This window comes from Emys orbicularis, chromosome 11 (genome assembly GCF_028017835.1).
Source record: "Emys orbicularis isolate rEmyOrb1 chromosome 11, rEmyOrb1.hap1, whole genome shotgun sequence".
NCBI classification, from domain to species: domain Eukaryota; kingdom Metazoa; phylum Chordata; order Testudines; family Emydidae; genus Emys; species Emys orbicularis.
Window position 1 is genome coordinate 2,130,692 of NC_088693.1, and position 20,263 is coordinate 2,150,954.

The window sequence follows — 20,263 nt, forward strand, 5'->3', positions numbered from 1 at the left end:
AGGGGGCCGGGCGCGCTGGTTTGTTATGGTAGGGTTGCCAGGGGCCGGATGCACTGGTTTGTTGTCGCAGGGGGCCGGGCGCACTGGTTTGTTATGGTAGGGTTGCCAGGGGCCGGATGCACTGGTTTGTTGTCGCAGGGTCGCTGCAGGTGGAAGGGTCGGGGTCTCCCCGCACTCTGCTCTGGCGCTGACCTGCAGAACGTCCCACCTTGGCGCCCAGCCCCACCTCCGCCTGTGCCATGCTCCCTGCCACACTGCGACCCCAGCTCCCAGCGGCTGCGGGGCCCTGCCAGCTCCCCTCCCCCTCCTCACCCACTGCTGCCATAGGGAATTCCTCAGGGGTGACTCACGCTTCAAACAGGGAATCCAGCCGCCCCCCGGCCCCCAGACGCCTTGTGCCTGGCACCTGCTAGTGCTTCCCCGCCCGGAGCAGCTGGGGCAGGCTGCAGGGATCCCTGGGCCCCAGGGACCAGTGGGCTTAGCCCCTCACGGCTCCGGCACATCCCCGGCCGGAGAGCCCTGTCCTGCTCAGTGGCCGTGCCCAGCTCTGCAGGCCGGACGCCTGCTCCCAGCACGCATCCATCCATGACCCGCAGCAGCCGGGGCACAGCGCTCCTGGCCCCATCTCACCCTGCCCTGCCGCCCAGGACTCAGGGAGTTCTACCCCAAAGGGGAATTTGCCCCATGACTTTACCCCAACTTCCAGACCCACAGGGCTGGGGCTTGGTCCTTCCCCGCCTGGGTCACCGCAGCCCTGCTCCCCGCCAGGGCCTGGCCAGACAGGGCCGAGTCCCCTACAGCCGCTGGCCTGGCTGGGACTCTGAGCAGTCAGCCCCAGGCCATGAGCTTGGCGTGGGAAGTTCCTTTGCGCTGACCGGGGTCTTGCAGCATCTCCCCGTCTCTCAGCACAGCATGGGGGGCCTGGCCAGGCTGGCAGAACCCCCGGCTCCTGCTCCGGGACGGGAGACGGGCGCTTGCACCCAACCCCTCTTCCGGGCGCTGGCAGCACAAAGGAAAGGGGGAGCAGGATCTGGGGATGCTCCGGAGGCAACGGGGGCTGGCAGATGCTGCAGCCAGCCTGTTACCACCACAGCTCCTGTCTGCCTTGCTCCTGCGCGCCCGCGCTGGGCCAGGCTCCCTGCCCCGCTCCCTCCCTAGGGGCTCTTTACGTTCCCTGCCCTAGTCTGCGGCTTGCTGGCAGCTGGGCGAGGGCTGCAGGTCTATTTATGGAAGGATCCTCTCGGGTTCCAGTAACCCCCTGAACTCCCAGCCAGGCAGCCGTGAGAGGAGGAGGTGCAGAGGAAGGATGCAGCCGTATTTCTGCCCTGGTCCTGTATGGATGTGGGCGAGGCCTCGTTAACGGAGCTCACAAAAGGCATAACGAGCTCGCGGGTACCAGGGCAGGTGGGCTGAGCATCTCGAAGGCTGTGGGTGTGATCTCTGAATCCCGCTCGGACCCTCGCGCCAGGCCGAAACGACAGGGAGCATGTCGGCCCAGAGGTCCCAGGAGATGATTTCTAACACTCCCTTCTAGCCTTACCGTCTCTGAAGCAGGAGGTCGTGAGGACTAGTGGGTAGGAAGCCAGCATCAGGTAACTGAAGGAGGCAGCTCTGTGCCTCAGTTTCCCCAGGAGATGGCATGCTGGTACCACCTTCATACAGCACATGCAGAGCGGGGTACAGGGTCCCGGGGGAAGTGGCGGGAGCGCGGCTACAGAACAGCGCCAGCCTGAGGGAGAAGGAAGCAAACGGATGGGCCAATGGGCCAAGCGCCCGCTCGGGCAGGCTTTGCAGGCAGAAGGTGGAGGGCTGTGGGGAAGGATCCTCAACATCCAGACCCAGCAGCTGTTCGCCCGCCAGCAGGCTGCCCGGTGGGCGAGGGCTGGAGCCCAGGCCGACGCTGAGAGCCGCTCCGCACTTACAAATGTTATTGGAACTCCCTCCAGCAAACCCGCAACCACCCCGGAGAAAGTCAGACTCCCGGCCCCTGCGGGGAGCTGCCCACGCAGCCGGGAATTCAGAACACGTAACGTGCCGGCAGGATGCTGGGGCAGCCTCCCACGGACACTCAGTGTCCAGCCCCGCTTTGCAGCCCCGTTCTCCGCAGCAGATCCAGTTCTGGCGGGGCAGCATGGACAGGATTAGGGCCAGGGCGCGGAGGAATAATTGGGAATGTCCAGCCCCCATCCAGGCGTGCGGCGTGAGCCAGGCACCCCTTGCCTCCTCCAGGATTTCTCCTAGAAGTGCCCTATAACCTTCCCTCTGCGGGCCCGAGTGTAAGAATCCGGCGGCTACTGGCACCGCCCGGCCGGGAGCCAACTGGGCTAGCAGGGAAGGGTTTTGCCATTGGCCAAGGAAGGCCACAAAGTGCTCGCCGGGGGCATGGGCTGCCAGCTGTGCTTTGGCTGACCCTCGTCTCAGCCATGCCAGGATTTCCACAGGCTTCGGTTCCTGCCCGAGGGCAAGGCCCTGGGTCCTGCTAAGGTGGCAGGACTGTGTCCCTCCGCCCCTGCCAGGATGGGGGATTAAGGCACCGGCAGCTGGGGAGGGAGGACAACCCCCCAGGCCTCTCCGCTTTCACCCTGGCCGCTCTGTCAGGTCGTTGGGTAGAACCCGAGGCAGGGCTGGTGCTAAGGCGGCCTGAGGCTCCCATACCATGTCCAGGTCCAACACCACTGCTGGAAGAGCGACTGGCCCAGCGCGGGGTGTGTGCGCGCCAGGGACAAAGCAGGTCTGGCCCCCAGGTGGAAAGTTTCCAGCCCAGCCGCTGGCGGCTCCAGTGCCGGCTCATTCCAAGGGGAATTCACGTCCACAGCACGGGCCACGCAGGGAGCGAGGGCCCGGTCCTGCTCCCATTGACGTTAAGGGGCGTTTTACCAAAGATTTTGGCATCAGGCTCCTAATTTCCATGGGGCATAAGAGCGGCCAGCCTGGGTGAGACAAAGGGGCCAGGTAGCCCAGCGTCCTGTCTTCCCACAGGGGCCAGGGCCAGGCGCTTCAGGGGCAGGACAATTCCTGCGTGATCCAGCCCGTTGTCCACTCCCAGCTCCTGCCACTCAGAGCATTAGGGACACCCGGCGCGGGGGTTACGGCCCTGACCAGCTTGGACCTGTCCTCCGGAAACTTACCAAACCCTCTTTTGCCCCCCCGTTACATGCCCAGCCTTCACCCCACAGCGAGTCCCCTGGGGCTGGATTGTGACAGGCACGGAGCAGCAGGGGCGGTGCGTGCCCCACACCCCTGCGTCAGGCTGAGGGGGAGCGTCCCTGACAGCCGAGCTCGCCAGTGACAAAGTCCCCCAGGAGATGGGTGGCCCCGCTTAGCCAGGTGGGTGAATCCAATGGCCCAGCAAGCACCAAGCGGGTTGCTGGGGCACCGGGAAGGGGACACCCCAGCGAACCCGTGTGCACGCCCGAGGAGGGGCAGCCCTCTCCTCTCCTCTCCACGGCAGGGCAGGCTGAGGCCTAGAACCAGACTGTCAGTTAGTGTGGGGAGGGAGAGGCTGAAGGGGGGGTGCCCTGCCAGCCCGATGGGACCTCTCCTGCTAGGGAGATGAGGACGGGGGGAGGGAGGGGAGAGACAGTCCAGCTGCAGGTGGCCCATCCAATTCCCCCGTAGTGCCAGGCAGGGTCCTAGCAGCCCACTGCTGAGAGTGGCGCTGCCAGCACCTCTGCAGATCTGGGTCCGTCTCCCCCTTTCCATAGTCCCAGGGGCTGGGCAAACTGGGCTTGGAACGGGCAGGATGCAGATGGCAGGGGGGCAGCTCCTGATCTCAGCACCGGAGTTACAGCAGGGCTCTGGCACTCGAACCCAGCTCCTGTGCTGGCCTCCAGCGAGACCAGGACAGCGGCTCCTTGTTGCTAGCAGCCCTCAGGCAATCACTGTGCCAGGCGCCGAGAAGACCCTCGACCGTCTGTTGAATGTGCACCTCCCGTACACACCCCCTTAAGGCATTTACTTCATGCAGGTGGCCTTGCAACCGGCCAGCTCCCCTGCCCCCCAGCAGAGCCCTCGTGAGCGAGCCCAGGGGCCCAGCCGCAAGATGCCTTCGACTTACAGCAGCCTGCTCCCCATCTCTGCAGCTGAGACGCCCCTCCCCCTTGTGGTTTTCCCCAAGCTGCTCCCCCCTGGGGCCAGAGCAGCTGTGTCAGATCTGGAAAAGCCCAACCTTGACCCAGCGTGCCAGAGACGGGGGAGGTGTCAGAGGCGCACAGCCCTGCTCCGTGTAATAGAGCGGCCAGCCCTCATCTTTAATACAATGGGGGGGGGGGGGTCAAGATGGACAATTGCACGCTGGGATGTGGCTCCAGGCTCTTGCGATAAGGGGTTGAGCCTCAAGGTGCGGGGGAAAGGGGTTAAGTCCTTTCCTCCATTAAGGAGAAGGCCTCAGGGTCACTGCCCCAAAGACTGGACCTTCCCCTCCCAACGTGACCGAGCAGCAGCAATCCACCCCCAAGAACATGAACAGGCTCCTGGCGCCCAGGGCTGGGGACAGCTGGGGCGAGTTCTTAGGTGTCAGGCTCACGTGGAGTCAGCCGAGCTGTCAGTTAGCACCGAGCACGAAAGTATCAAGCGTCCTTCCCTGGTGCATGGTGGCTGGAAGGTGTGAATGTACCTACACGGCCAAGAAATGCAAGCCCTGGCCCCGGGCGCCCTCCCGGCAAGTGGCTGGATTAGCAGAGGCTGCGGCTGGCGGCCCTCACCCGGGTCACCCCAGCTCCAGGGCTGTACAGTAAGAGCTCAGAGAGGAGGGTCAGCAAGCAGGGCGAAGAGCGGGGAGAAAAGGGGGGTGGCTCTGAGCTCCCTGGGGCTGAGAGGGGAAAGGAGCAGGAGGAACCGCGCGACTGTCTGATGGAAGATCAGTCGCTGGCTGCCGAGCGCACCCGGTGACACAAATCAGTCAGCGCAGTTGGGTGTTAAACTTTAATCGAGATCCTTGGGAAAGGGCAGAATAAAAGGCCCCGGTCCAGGAGATGGAGCCTCCCAGAACCGCACTGGCTGCAGCTTGTACCGTCGAAGGCCCCATCTCCAGCCGACCGCAGCCCAGGGCCACCGGCTCCCCGCAATGGGCCGGCCCTGGGGGGCTCGTGCCAGACACACTCCAAGGCGTTAGCCTGGGTAGGGAACAGCGAAGAGCCCGTCTACACTGCTAAGTGCAACAGTGTTTGTAAGCAGGGCAGGAGCCGAGCCTGCTGGGCCGGGATCCCCTGCCTGCCCTGCATTGGTAGTGTAACGGGGCCCGAGCGGGGTCTCTGCAGCGCAGCAGCTGCTGCTAGCGGCCAGCGCAGCGACACCTCCCTGATTTCTAACCCCCGCGGTTTCCCTGGGGGACCAGGGGCAGGTTGGGGAGCGGAGGGGGGAAGTTTGCTAAGAGGTATGGGGCTGCTCGCATGGGGCCGACCCACACGGATTAAAAAGACCCCAAAGTCTGCTCCTTCCGGAGGAGAAAAGTAGCAGTGGAGCCGGAGGGGCCAGCAACAGCTCCTGGCAAGGCTGAGTCGGGGTCACAGCCCAGGATTGTTGGCTACCAGGGCTGGGGGGACACTAGCCCGCGCTGAACTCAGCCTGGTTAAACCACACACAATCCCACCCCTTTGCTCGGTGGCCCCTCCCCGTGAGGGCACTTGGCAGTGGAGAGGCACTTGCAGATCTGAAATGCCCCCGCCCTCAGGAACAAAGCTGCCTTCCCAAGGCTGCAGGGGCTGGACATTTCTTTTGTTTTTAAAAACTAGACGTTGAGCATCTAACCCTTTGGCCAAGTAATAATCCCTCTCCAAAAATACCCCTGGGGCCAGCGCGCGGCCCACGAGGCTCCACCGACTCGCCGGCCTCCAGCACCAGCGGCATCCTTTGAGGTAGGTTCGTGCGTCCCCGCGCCAGGGCGAGGGGCCGTTGGCTCTCGGTCACATGACCAAGGCGGAGTCAGACAGGTGGCTCCGCGTCTGCGGGAGGACGGTTTTCTTGACGGCTCCACCGCTGTATTGGATCAGAGGTAAACTCTGCGGGCAAGCGCTGGGCTCCAGGGGCTTGGGAACTTCCTCGGCAGCTCTCGGAAGAAGAGGTTTGCTGCAGGAAAAGGGAACATCAGGCTGCTTAGTGCCTGGGGACACAGAGCTAGAGAAAGGATGATCCGCCCATGGCCCCAAACGTCTCAGCCACGCCCCAGCGGGGCAGCTGCAGCAGGCAGGGCCTGGGAGGGGGTTTGGTGTCAGTCCCTGGCTCGCTGCGGTGGGTAAGAGGCAGGAGCACCCCGGACGACGGGACAGTTCTGCTAGTTACGAAGCAGCTGTGGGTGTTGCTAGTGCGCCCTGCACACCTGACCTGCTCACCACCACGCCCAGAACCCAGGAGAGGTCACACACGGGCGCATCAGCCTAGCCCGATTGCTCCTTCGAAAGCCAAGGCAGGGTGGGCAGCTCCTCCTTGTCCCCCCCAGCGCAGCTCTGCCATCAGTCCCAGCTCCTTCCCCATATGGCAGCCCCAAGGCCAGGTACGTCCGCCCCTCCCCACAGGCCCTGGCCACGCCCCGGGACAGCCAGCGGGGACTCACCCGAATCGGCCCGATTCCAGTTTGCAGAAGCCGTTCAGGTGGCCGTCACTCTTGGGGAAGAGGTGGGGCCTGGGCAGTGACCACTGGGAGAGGAGAAGAATGGTAATGGCAGAATCCCCCCCTCAGTGCAGAGACCCAGGGCTGGCTCAGCGGCTCCCCCCTCCACCGGCAGGCACCTTTCACACACTGCAACCGCTGGATCGCACCAGCAACCGCCACTCCATCAGCCTCAGCGCTAGAACCGACCCGACGGGTCCCGCAGTGCCCCCCCGGAGGTGGGCGGGGCGGCGTTTGGTGCAACGTCTAGTGGGGCCTGGAGGTGAGGGCCGTGGCTCTGCGCGCCAGGCAGGCGGATGTGTGCTACTTGCAGCATGGCCAGCGGAAGCTGCTGCCAGGAGATGCCGGCTGGTACCCGCGGGAGGGAGACGCGGGGCCCAAGCCCCAGGGAGCCAGCCGAGCAGCAGCATCCCTGGGGTTATGGCTGTTTCCCGAGCGCACTCCCAGGGCCCATTGAATGAGAGAAGTCGGCCTTTGTGCTTGGCTGGCCCGGGGGGAGCAGAACAAGGCCTCTCTTCCCAAGATGGATGAGGGCAGAGGACTGGGCAGCAGAGTGTCGGGACAGTGCCCTGAACCCCTAACGCTAGTCTCAGTACTACTGAGCGGCCTTGGCTGGCACTGACAAGCCCGGTGCCCCCAGAACCCTGGAAGAGAAGGGAGCACTGGACAGGCAGAGATACGGGTGGGGAGAGCCCCCCGGCGCTAAGGGAGGGAGAGGAAGCTGGAGAGCGCTCTGTGGGTGATGAAAACCCAGAGCCAGAGGGCTTCCTCCCCGCCTCGCCCAAAGGCAGGGAAAGCCCCTGGACTCAGGACCCTTGGCCAGGATGAGCTCATGGGCCCAGAAAAGGGGAAGGAGCCGAGAGAGATGGGGAGGGGCAGCTGGCTTGAGGAAGACACTCACCGTCTGGGCCAAGTCCGTCACTGCCCCGCTCAGGTACCCTTTGTGACACCAGTTTCTTAACAGATCCAAACCTGGAAAAGGACGGGCAGGCAGTGAGACGCGGGCGACGCAGAGAGGAGGCTAGGCTCCTGGCACGGGGCGTCCATGGCCACGCCCAGAAACATTAGCGTTTGCCAGACTGGGCCCTTGAGTCTGGGCTCCTGCACGTTGGATGCTTCAGGGGAAGGGGACGGCCCTAGACCGCACCAGCTCACTGATTGGCTTCCTCTTCTCCTAGCACGGCAGCTCCAAAGAGTGGCCACAAAACTACTCCGTTGCTTTCCAAACCCAGCTGATCTGCTCCCACGGGGCTCCGGGTCCCTCCCACCTGAAGACAAGCTGGGATCTGTCCAACAACCCCGCACCGGCACAGCGCTCTCAGGCTGGCAAACGGAGCCTGTGTCGCTGGATGGGACAGGTTATGACTGTTCCTGGTGTTCTGAGTTCAACTCGGCCCAGGACACATCCCAAGAACGGAAACCCCCCGGGTCATCTCAAAGGAGAAGGGATGTTACACTGATCTCATCCCAGGGCCCATTCCACCTGCCTGGTAACACCCAAACGACAGCCCAGCTCGGCGATCCTACACGCCCCAAAGCCCACGCCAGGCTCCCTGCCCGTCGCATTATACACGGAGCCCAGCAGGGAAAGGGGCCTGCGAAGTAAGAAGCCGGGGGGCATGGGCCAGGCAGCGTGAGGCCTCCCCGCTGGAGTCACCATGGCTCTGCTACGTGGCATGGGCGGGGCCCTGCTGGCCTGCAGGGACCTTGCAACACGGCCCAGCGGCCTGAAGAGGAGAATGCATTCTGCCGCTTGCGGGAGGAGAGACAGTTCAGCCTGACGCTTCCGCACGGCCCAATCCCTCTGCAAGAGACCAAGGGGGCTGCTTGGCATTCAGCTGCCTCCCCTTGCAGAAGGGCAGCTGGTTTCTAAAGGGGACTGTACGGGACGTCCTGGAACGAAGGCCGGGGCTGGCCCCTTTTCGGCTGCAGGGGAAACGCCTGGAGGGGCTGAGCTGGCTTCCCTGCTCCTGTGGAAGGATCTCTGGTGTTGCTAGAGAACTTGAGGTCGGCCATGGACACAGCTCTTCAGTGGAGGGGAGGGAGAGGCTGGCTCAAAGATCCGACAGACTCTGAGCAGCCTCGAGAACTCACTTCCCCTCTCACGTAAGGGCTTGTCTACGTGGGGAAGGAGCTTGGGTGTGGATTTAAAGCACAACTAGTGTGCACAGCAATGTGGGGGCTCTTATTCCACACTGAGTGCTCTTGTGCAGTTTAGATTAATCCACAGGCTTTCCCCCAGGGGGACAACCCCTGTCCTGGATACCCCCTGCCTGTCCTGATCGTCCGAGAGTCTCCCAGGGGAGACAAGACCTGAATTTCGAGTGTTTAACAGGCAGAATCGTCCCCTCACTTCAGAGGCCTCCTTCAGACAATCGCACGGCAGCAAAAGAAGGGGGCACAGACCTGATTCCCCCCCACTTCCCAGGTGGGAACAAACCCGAACGGACAGACGTTTCCCGAGGGGCTGTTGAACAATTTGAACATTCCCAGGCAGTGCTGGGATCTCAGCCCGTAGGAGAGGGCCCGGGCTGACAGTGATGAGAATGAAGTGAAACCGAGCAGTCTAATGCCACTGCCCACGGTTACTCCCCCGGGACGGGACAGCAGGAACGGAGAGAAGTGTTCACACTTTCTGGTCCCGGGACGTTACCGGAAGGGCCGGAGGTTCGCAGTAAGGCGCGTATTACGAATCTGGAGGCAGCACTTGGCCCTTTCGGGTGGGTGGGGGGCAGGGAGGACGAGCGCCTTGCTGTATAGGGAACAATGGTGAACTCTACAGGGGTGCTCTGAGCACCAACCAGTCCCTTTGCCAAAAGGGATGTGCCGGCTTCGCAGGAGATACGGCAGCCTGGCCTAGTGCCTGAGGGAAGGACAAGCTACAACACCCCCAAAGGGAATCAGCCCCTAAGCCAGCTGGGCTCTGCCCACAACACAACACACCGACCCTGGGGCCACGGTGGCGCTCAGAACCAATGACCCGGCGGAGGAGATGCTGCAGCCAATGGAGATGCACACGGGGTGTGTGGGTGGGTGGAAGGGGGGGTAAGCTGCTGCGTGTAGCAAGCACAGATCTCTTAGGGAAGTGATGGCCACAGAGCAGCCAACTGGCCCCAAAACCTCACACAGAAGGGCAGATGGTCCCGGCTGGCCCAGGGCCTGGTGTGTGTGTTTCTGATGATGGCACCGGATGACCAATGTGACAAGACCCATCCCTGCCCAGCCCCAAGCAGGCGGCACACGCCTCCGGGGGCAGCTGGTTACCTCGGGGTTTGTTCAAGTAATATTTCAGCTCCCACTGGGCCGTGAGGATGTTGAAGTAGCGCGGCTGCTCGAAGAAGCGCAGGTACCGCATGGAGATCCGGGTCGGGAGCACCCGCTCAAACTGCCCGCGCCGAGCAAACTCGTCCTCGGTCTCCACCAGCACCCGCACGTCGTCCGGGGTCAGGATGTCCAGGACGGAGGAGTAGAAATCCTGCAGCCGAGAGCGCCCCAGGGTCAGGAAGAGCTAGAGATTCCCACTCCCCTCCCTACTGCTCAGCCCCACAGTGCTTTTCACCCCGGGATCGCGGTGCACTTGACTGCGGACGTCCCTTGAGCAACAGGCAGGTATTAAGGAGGGGGAAACCGAGGCACAGAGGTTACCTGCAGAATCCCAAAGGAAGCATGGCGAGCTGGGGACAGAGTCCCAATCTCCAAGGCCCGGGTTAAACCTTCCCAATGGACATGAGACCCCAAGTAGCACAGCCCACAGGAGACCAGCCCATGATGTGCCACAGGCAGAGGAGAGGAGGGCGCGAGGGGCACCAGTGCCCGAGGCCCCCGTCATGGCAGGGCAATGCTGACGTGAGATACACCCAGATGAACCTGGCAAGTGACCCACACGCTGCAGAGGAAGGAGACAAACCCCCAAGGTCCCTGCCAGTCTGAGCTGGGGGGAAATTCCCTCCCCACCCCTCATACGGCGATCAGCGAGACCCTGGGCGTGTGAGCCAGAGCCAGCCAGCCACACACCCGAGAGAGAGAGAATGCTCGGTGCCACCTCAGAACCCTGCCCCTCCCCGCCCGATGGCCTGTCTCCAGCCGTGGCTATCCCAATGCTTCAGAGGCAGGAGATTTAAAAAGCTCCCAGAATACATTGCAGGGAAACATCCCTTCCTGACCCCTGCTGCAGGCTGACTCAAACCCTGAAGCATGAGTGTTAGGAACATCAGATACAAACCAGAAACAACCTCCAGGGCTGTTGAGCCCTGCCCCCACCATCACAAGCCACCCCTTCATACAATCGCCCTCATAGATTTGTCCTGCTCTCTCCTAAAACCAATTCATTGGTGGTCAGGGCACCTGTCAGACAGATCTCCCCCAGTGAGACGTCAGGATGTAACCACTGCAAACGTATCGCAAGTGGCATGAAAACAACTGCGGAGGAAACTGGGCTGGTCAATTTTTAGGCAAATGAAGGGTGAAAACCAGAAGTTCCCGATAGGAAGCAGCATTTGACAAACTAGACTGACACCCGATTGCCCCAGTCAGAGGGGATGCAGCGTGAAAAGGAGAAACAGCAGGGGACTGAAATACGGGAACACGCCACAGGGCCAGCTCGTCGGGGGGGCAAGACAGAAGCAGCTGCGGCGAGTGCTGGGGAAGAGACGCGCCTCACACCTGATCAGGTAGCTTCTGTGTCAAGTAATATGCTCGCTTCATCTTCTCTGCCGTGAACTGCTCCGGGGCCGACTTCGGCTTCTCCTTCGTGGTGCTGGTTAGACTAAACAAAGGAGATGTGCCATCAGTATTTCCCCACCCAAGGGCGAGCTCGGCCAAGTCGGCACTTAGATCAGCAAGGAGACGCCCTGGGTAACATGCTGCCCTTCCTCAGCCTCTCCAAGCGAGTTCCGGGACACTGGGGAGCACTGAACAGCAGCAGCAGCTTAAGGGCACCCAGCGGCCTGTCCCAGGAAGTAAAAACCACCTGAAAGGGCAGGGAGAAGTTGGGGAGGAAAGGGAACGGCTGGCTATGGAAAGCAGCCAGACCTGGGTTAACACTTGATCTGTAGTGCTCAGTTTTGGGCCTCCTCAGAGAGGGGGCACATCCAGCAGCCCAGCTCCCTCCCCTAGCTCTGGGCAAAGGGCCAGCGACCGACTGACTCACCTCACCAGCGAGGGATTCCACGCACCCCCGGGCTCAGGAGTTCTAACAAAGCACGTGGCCAGGTGGGATTTGAACAGCGAAGGAGGAGAAACACTGAGTATGAACGGAAATGCCAGGAACCTGCTACGTAACTCTTACAATTCGCTGCTGTGACGAAGTGGGACTGTTCTTAATGTTTCCTCTGAATACTGTGTGGGTGCCTCAGTTTCCCCTATGCATTTCTTAAGTCTCTAGGTGGTGGGGAAAGGCCAGTGTGCATAAATCACTGACACTCTGTCTCCCTGGCAACAAATGGCCAGGGCCCCTTCGCACCTGCAAGGAAATAGCTAAAGGTGAACAAAGAGATCAGGTGACCTCCTGGCCCAGGAAAGAGACAAAGCCGAGAGAAGGAGGGGCTGGAGGGGTTTTCAGAGTTGGAGCTACCTGGGGACTAGGAGTGAGGGCAGACGTGGGTGTCTGGCTCTCTGAACCCCATAATGGACCTGGCCGAGGGGTCCCGTTTGCCACTGTACCTACAAGCTCTGTTTTAGACCGTGTTCCTGTCATCTAATAAACCTCTGTTTTAGTGGCTGGCTGAGAGTCACGTCTGACTGCGAAGTGGGGGCTGCAGGACCCTTTGGCTTCCCCAGGACCCCGCCTGGGCGGACTCGCTGTGGGAAGCGCACGGAGGGGCATATGCTGAATGCTCCCAGGAGAGACCCAGGAGGTGAAGCCGTGTGAGCTTCTTGCCCTGAAGACAGTCTGCTCCGAGGTAGAGGAGGCTCCCCAAAGTCCTGACTGGCTTTGTGGGGAGCAGTTCCAGAGCATCGCCCGGGGACTCCATGACAGCTGCTAACAGCAATGACATGAAACATTTACAGGGGCTTTTTGCTACCGATGTTGGGAGATGCGCTGCTGCTCCTGCAATAGTCAAATGCTGCATTTAGCGAGGTACAGAATGTATTGTGAACAGCCACCAGTGTTCAAGAAATTGGCCCTGTTTTCGCTCTGGCTGGCCCGTGGCAGTGGGAGTGTGGGGGCACAGTGGGCACATGAACGTGCCTCACAAAGCAGCTGGCAGAAAGAAGAGTTGGGACTAAATTTGATCCCCCTCCTTGGCTGTTCACCCCGGTTACGTATGGAGGCAGGGATCGAAGAGCGGGCAGCACTCTCCTCCCACCTCCTTCCCCTTTAATAAAAGCTAAAGGGAAGTGGCTGCAGATCTGGGCAGAGCTGTAAGAAAGCACCTGGACCATCACAGACACACAAGCAGCCAGTGACTGGGTGACAGTCCCTGAACACAGACTGGAGGCGGCATATTCAGAGGTGCAGGGAAAGTGACGAATAGAAGAGGCTCCTGCAAACTGAACAAGGCTCAACTGCCCGTGTGAACTTGCAGTTACAGCCACAACTGCCTGTTTCGTACAGACACTAACACCTGGCCCTGTGCCCACTGGTAGCCACTTCCAGGGACAACAAGCTCCAGACTGGCCAGAGGTACGGCCAATGCCCTGGATCATCTCCCCTCCTTGATGTCCTTCTGTGGTCGCAAGAGCGCTCAGACACAGCAAGGAACCTCCCCCGCCCAGCCAGGAAGAGGAACCGTTGAATGGTGACAGCACCGAGAACAGCCCATCCTCTCCGATGGACGGATCTACAGATCAGGCCCCGGATGCACTGAACCTGGTCGCGCTGCAGCTGGCGGGAACACAGGGCAACTGCAAGGGGTTGACTAAAATCTATTTACAATGGAAACGCCTGCCAGGAAATCTAGTGGGTAGCTACACACCGGGTGGCTCCAGCGATAGGAGGAGCTCCCAGCTAATGGAGCGTGCTGGAGCCGGCACTCTGCAGGCTACCCCCGCTAGTTAAGATCAGGGCAGATGCAGGCCACGTTCCCATGGGTCAGCCTAGGGTTGCCAACTTTGTAACATTTGAAAACCGGACACTCCAGCAGGAGTGTCAGAACCTCCACCGCCCCTTCCTCCAAGGCCCTGCCCCTCCCCCAAGGCCCCGCCCCCATTCACTCCTCTTCTCCCTTCCCCCCCCCCCCCCGTCACTCGCTGCTTTCCCCATCCACCTCCCCTCTGCCCGGGTCCAGAGGGACTGGCCTGCGGAGCTGGGCTGGGAGCTGAGAATGGGCTAGTGCAGGTGAGGAGCCAGCGCCTCCCCCAATCACAGTAACCAGACTTTGGGTGTTGACCGGACACTGTTAGATCGCCTTTTCCATCAGACTTTACGGTCACAAACTGGGCACCTGGCAACCCTAGGTCAGCCTTGCTTTAGACTGTCAGCATAGCTTGGAGCCTCTGGGTGGGGAGGGAAGGGGGGGAATGCCATGGAGCATCTGCAGCCGGGCATGTCCGTCCCAGGAAGGAAGAGGTCACACAGCCAGGCCCTTCTCAAGCCTCGCCCTGACCTGATGGTGGAGCTGCTGGCGCTCCCTGAGCCCGATGCCACGTCATCCACGTTGGGAAGAACAAAGCCAGCCAGGTTGAGGAGATCCCGGATCATCTGGCCCTTGATGCTCACGTCCAGCGGCGAATTGGAATGGAGGCTGTGAGGAAATCGAACGGACCTGTCTGAGCTCCAGGCTGGAGGCTCCAGCAGCCCTGCCTGCCTCCCCCCGCTGGAGAGCCATTCATGGGGCCTGTTTGGGTTCAGTTTGATTTAATGCTGGGGACTAGCGCCCCCGCTCCATGGAGCAAGGGACAGCACAGGCAGCCTCACTGCCTTGAACTAATGAGCCTCAACCCGCCCTAGACAAAGTACTGCCTGGTCAGCCTTGGCGTTTCTCTGCTGAGGACGCTGACCAAGTGGGAGGACTGGTGCCCAGGCATGTATTAAAAACTAGAACCATCAATTCCTTTCCCTGTGCCAGCAGGCAGCCGCGAGCCAGTTGTAACTTTCGCTTCTGCCATCTGGAATGTAGGAACTGCCGAGCCACCTCTGACCCACCGCTTCATCTAGCCCCGTCTCCTACTTCAGGATGCATCAGCAAAAACCACGCCGGTCATGCGGTGCTGGGTGCAGGGAATTCCTTCGGGACCCAACGGACAGACACTCAGCTCAGAGCGGGAGGCTCGGCTGCACGCAGCGGAGGCATTCTGCTCACCATGACCTAGACATCTACGCTCACCAGGTCTAACTAGGCCCCAGCCTTGTTGCCCTGCCCTGGGGGTATGAGACGCAACCCTGCTCCGGTCCCTCACAGCGTCTCAAACAACGCGGCGCCTTCCTTGGAGAGGCGGATTAGGAAAGGGGAGGGCAGGGTGCTCACACTTAAAGTACGGATGGGTCAGCATCACGACCAGGGCACGTCTCCAGTTGCAGAGGTTTAGGACCCCAGTCAGGAGTGAGCACCCCAGTTCTGATGCGGCGATTGGCTCGCCCAACCTCAGTGCCAGGGCACCAGAGAAAGCTGCCAGGACCGAGAACACCCAGGAAGTCCATGCGCCGTACGATCTCCCTTCGGCAGGAGAGAATCATGCTCCCACAACACGAAGCAGGGTTCGGCGAACGGCCGCGTGCGGCTTTGATCGCAGACAGGGGCACGGGGCTAGCTAGGGACAGAGCGAGGCAGGGGAACGCCAGCGGCCTACCTGGGGGAAATGTTCACTTCCAAGATCCAAGGCTTGAGGTTCTCGTCCAGCATGACATCAAAGCCGAAGAGCTCGTGGCAGCAGGACGGACGCCGCACGTACATTTTCACCAGGCTGTTCACGTACGGCTCGGACCTGACGGCAGGGGAGCAGACGCTGGGTTTTGGACGGGTAGGCCACCGAGCCTTGACGCCACTCGCACATCCCCGCTGCTGGCATTACTCCCCCGGCGTTTCAACGCACTCGCGGGGAGCGGAATTAATACCAGGCCAGCCCCGTGTGGAGCAGCAGAGCAGCACGCCACCACGCCTGGGCTGAAGTCAGGTCCCCAGTGACCCCCCCAGAGCAGATGTACAAGAAGCCACTTCCAGGCCCAGGCTGGGAGGATCTGCTTTAAGAATAAGATCCCACCCCTGCACGAGAGAACCTTTCTCCCTCCCTCCTTCCCCACCCAGAGAGGGGTCAGGGAAGCTGAGCAGCGAAACGAAGCACTCAAGGCCTCGTCCCCTGCTGTGCACACAAAGTCACTACTCACACACAGGCTTCTCTCCACTCAGCGCATGGCGCGAAGGGCCCCATGCCTTCCAGCAGGTGCCATGGAGAGGAGAAAACACACCCACCCGAGAACCAGGCCTGACAGATTTGCTGCAGGAAGCAGAGAGAGGCGGGATCTAAACTTCCCAAAGGGAGGCCTGGATCCAATCGGCGGGTCCGGCCCCATTGCTAGATGGCCATTGATCTCTGGCTGCTATTGTGGCTTCGAGGACAGAGCTGGATGAAGGGAGGAAGCGAGACAGCCAGGAGACGGGGGATTTCGAGCACAGCGGGGTCAGGGATTGGCTGCAAACAGCCCCAGCTGCTGTGGCCTCTCCTGCAGAGAGAGGCTGGGAGGGGCCCCAGGACTCACGCAATGATTGTTTTGATAACAATGTCCTTGATCTTCTCCCAGATGGCCTCGCTGTTCACCCCCTTTTGGCTCAGGTAGCTCCAGAGTGCTTTCAGTGCCCTGTGGAGACAGAGCAAAGCGAGGTCACCGGATCCGGCCCTGCCTCCCAGCAGCCCCAGCGCATCAGAGGCTACAGGGAGCTGCTTCCCTGCTCTGCGGCTAGCTAGGTTCCACCCCCTGGGAAAGGGGAGCCATGACGGGGCACCTTACCAGGAACCAATCAATGTGGGGCAGCCGGGGGAAGGGCCAGCACCCCCTTCCCAGAATGAGAGCCCCACACCCTCCCCTTCCCGCAGGCAGCTGCCCTCCGACTCTGGCTGCTGCTCTCGCTGGGCGCGACTGAAGAACTGACGAGAGCTACGTTGGGCAACAGACTCAGACGTGTACCACGCTCTTAGCGGGATGCCCCAAAGCAGCCACTTGACGGGGTGTCCCCTGCTGGACCAGGTCCCGCACAAAACTCCCTCCAGGATTCCTTCCCGAGACAGCTACCAGGCTCCAGCCAGATTCCAAGACCAGACATTTCTGAGCCGAAGCAGCTTCCGCAAGGCTGTAGAGGTGAGGGAAACAGGAGCCCCCGGGGGGGTGGAGAGTCCCACACCGCACCCAGCAGGGCCGGAAGCAGACCAGGCCACCCGGACACTCAGCCAGGGGCCCTCAAGCTCTGGTCAATGACGGCCCCATTGGCAGGGGGCCAGGAACTCAAAGGTTACGGCATGCGGAGTAGGAGGGAAGGGTCCAGTCGCCTTCATCTTTAACATGGGAACGGCAGGTCGCAAGGCTGCATCTCTTGGGCTGGGCAGGCAAGTGGCATCACACACCATTGATCTGTAATACTCCGAAGGGTCTCAGACCCCAGTGCCTGTACCCAGACAGGAACAGCATGGCACCCTGGGAACTAGTCACCGGGGGGGCACCGCTGTATGGCGGAGGAGAGCAGCCAACGGACACATCGGAGAACACCCACCGGCAGAACCACCCTCCCCCCACTTTGGGGTGCAGCCCTGCTCGGAAGGGATTAGAAAGAGCTCCCCAGGGCTGCTCCCTGTGCAGTCAGGCAGCGGTGGCAAAGTAACATGAGCCCGGCAGAGCCAGCAGAGTGATGGGAGGGGGGGCTGGGTCCCCATTAGCCCGGCAGACCCAGCAGAGTGACGGGAGGGGGGGCTGGGTCCCCATTAGCCCGGCAGACCCAGCAGAGCGACGGGAGGGGGGGCTGGGTCCCCATTAGCCCGGCAGACCCAGCAGAGCGACGGGAGGGGGGGCTGGGTCCCCATTAGCCCGGCAGACCCAGCAGAGCGACGGGAGGGGCAGTTGGAGCCTCATGCATCAGAATTGTTAAGCAAGTTCCAATGGCACAGCCAAATTCTGCCCCCAGAAATACACCCACTCCCCAAAACACTCTGTCCTACCTCTGTACCCCAAATTGTGGGAGCTGGGAGTGGAGAGGTTAATGAGGACAGAGTCTGAAGACAGCAGGGTTGCACAGAGGTCGATTAGGCAGAAAACGACTGGCAGAATCTTTTCTATAGGGGATGATCCATGAGCCAGACAGAACCCAGCATGAGTCTCAGATTCCAGGGAGTTAGTCGGGGTGGCAGCGAGAAAGATGTTGTTAGACGGTGTCAATGGTGCCATTCTGAGAGAGGCTTCGCAGAGCAGAAGGGAAAGGGAAGCGCTCTGGAGCGGCAGCAGAGCAGAGCGTCGCTCGGTGGGGCAGGCGTCTTTTAGTGAGTTGCGTGGCACATGTGATCCGAGCCGGACTCAGGAGACCCAGGTTCTATTCCCAGCTCCACCAGTGACCCCCCTCTAACCTTGGCCAACCCGCTTGCCCGCTCCCTGCCTCAGTTTCCCCACCTACAACAGGGATGCTGCTGCCGCACCCTGGCAAAGCGCTCTGAGCTCCGTGCACAGAAGTAGGATATAAATGCTACTAGCAGCACAATACCGCACAGTGAAGCCGAGGGTAGCGAAGGGAAGCTGCCAATGCCAGGCGCCGCCCCGCCAGCCCCTACCATTTGTGCCCCTGACAAGCAGTCTCGTCCGAGTTGGATTTGTACTCCGTGTTCTTCTTGTTCACGCTGTAGTTGGTCAGGTGCATGAACTTGTTGCTGAGGCTCTTCATGGAGGAGGAATATCTGGGCCGGGGAGAAGGACAAGGAACAGCCAATCGGATACTGAGCCCGGGCCTGCCGAGAGGCGCGGGGCTGGGAGCTCCATTCCAATGCTAGCTCCAACACAATTTCGCTGCCTCCCATTTCCCGGCCTCCCTCCCAGGAGAGCACACAAACGGCTCTTATGCCCACCGCCGCGGGGCACAGGAGAACATTGTCTCCGATGGCCCCAAGCACCCGCCGTTGTGATCTCTCTGCTGCATATGGGGCAGCCAGCATCCCCCTCCCAGAATCGAACCCATCAACACAAGCTGCGTCTTGCTATGGGAGCGCCTAACACACCGTGAGCGCTGTGTCAAGAGGCTTCCGCCTGCTGAGCCCATCACAGCCACCCCCCTGCAGACAACGCTCCCCCCGGGGGACCTACTTGCAGCTGGCAAAGCGCACTAATCCGTCTTTGAACAAGTAGATCCTGAGGGGATCGTAGCAAGTGACGTAAACATAAATCCTCAGGTCAAACTTGCTCCCGCCAATGAGGTAGGGCTTGTGCAAGTATCTGCAAAGAACAAGAGAGCCAGGTGAGCGGGATCAACTCTGTATGGCACGGGGGGGGGGGGGGGGGGAAAGCCCTTCCCTGGACATGGCTACAGGAGACACAGCATCTCAGTGCTGGGAGAAGGCCTGGCACCAGCACAGAGCATCAGCAGCTGGTGGGCGCAGCACTAAGGATCACTGTGAGAATAATGCAATTAGAGGACTGAGCTTTCCACGATGGAGACCCTGCAGCAGTCCCCTGGTTTCCCTTCTGAGCCTGGTTTCGAACCAATCTGCCTTAAAATAAATCCACTCTACACGAGCTCTCTTACTACTGGAGGAGACAGCAGGGTGGTTAATTGCACAAGGCATTGAGGAGATATAAGAGCTTAGGGAAGGAGACGTTTTTCACACTTGTAAGCCGGGGAATGTTGCAAAGAGCTACCTCTGACACAGAGCAGGCTGCAAACTCCCAGCTCAGTTTGGGGAGGAATGCTGGGGGGGAAATTTCCATCAGAAACGCCCTTTTTGCAAAAATCAAAATTTTCCAGGGGACAAATTTCAATTTTGCTCTAAAGTTTTGATCTTCCATTGGAAAAAAATTGAAACCATGGCTCTCCAGCTGGAAGGTTCTTGTCAATTTCAATTTCTGCGGGGGTGGGGTGTGGGGGGGGTGACGACAGTGAAATTGACCAGGCCCTTCCGGGCAGGCAGCCAGCTGAAGGATTCTATTTTGGTTCTCCTGGATTTTTCTGGCAATCCCTTCCTGTGAAAAATTTCACATTTTTGAATTTTCATCCCAATTTGGGATGGAAAATTTTTTAAAACCATGAAAGTTTTTGCTGGAACAAATTTCCGTTTTCCAGCCAGTTCCATTTCAGCCTCACGGGGAAGTTTCTGAGTGATTTGCCTGCAGAATTCACAGCTTTGCTGGCTGGAACAGAAAGCCACCAGGACTACACTACAACAGATCTGTATTTCACAGGGGGAGAGCTGAAGTTGGAGCTTCTCCCCGACAGATCACCTGAGGCTGGTGCTGGAAGAAATGATTTCAGTGTATGCCCCAAACGGTTTCCTCCAAGTATGTTTCTGGAAGAAGCTCTGCACTCTGTTGCCCTGTTCTCTAACTACAGGACAGAGTCATTGAATGATGGGCAGGAGGACACAGCTTCCAACAGTGGTGTTAATTCTTCAGTAGGAATAAAGGTTTCCTGAGCTATGTAGGAAAGACTGGAAGTCTGGCAAGAGACCACCTGGCTTAACCAGGAGCTCTTCAATGATCTAAAATCAAAAAGAGAGTCCTACAAAAAAGTGGAAACTAGGTCAAATGACAAA

At 60.3% G+C, this 20,263-nt stretch overlaps 1 protein-coding gene across 1 annotated transcript in view; it reads right to left on the reverse strand.

Annotated features, from left to right (window-relative positions):
• Positions 1-4,909: 4,909 nt before the first annotated feature.
• The window catches only part of TTLL4 (tubulin tyrosine ligase like 4), a 45,961-nt gene continuing 30,607 nt past the window's right edge, over positions 4,910-20,263 (reverse strand). Inside the window, exons 10-19 of the mRNA XM_065413219.1 lie at positions 18,822-18,950; positions 18,296-18,418; positions 16,245-16,343; positions 15,338-15,472; positions 14,155-14,292; positions 11,270-11,372; positions 9,872-10,082; positions 7,509-7,579; positions 6,551-6,633; positions 4,910-6,066 (exon numbers count right to left, since the gene is read on the reverse strand). Coding sequence (XP_065269291.1) covers positions 5,904-6,066; positions 6,551-6,633; positions 7,509-7,579; positions 9,872-10,082; positions 11,270-11,372; positions 14,155-14,292; positions 15,338-15,472; positions 16,245-16,343; positions 18,296-18,418; positions 18,822-18,950 — 1,255 coding nt within the window. The 3' untranslated portion in view covers positions 4,910-5,903. The remainder of the gene's footprint in view (positions 6,067-6,550; positions 6,634-7,508; positions 7,580-9,871; positions 10,083-11,269; positions 11,373-14,154; positions 14,293-15,337; positions 15,473-16,244; positions 16,344-18,295; positions 18,419-18,821; positions 18,951-20,263) is intronic.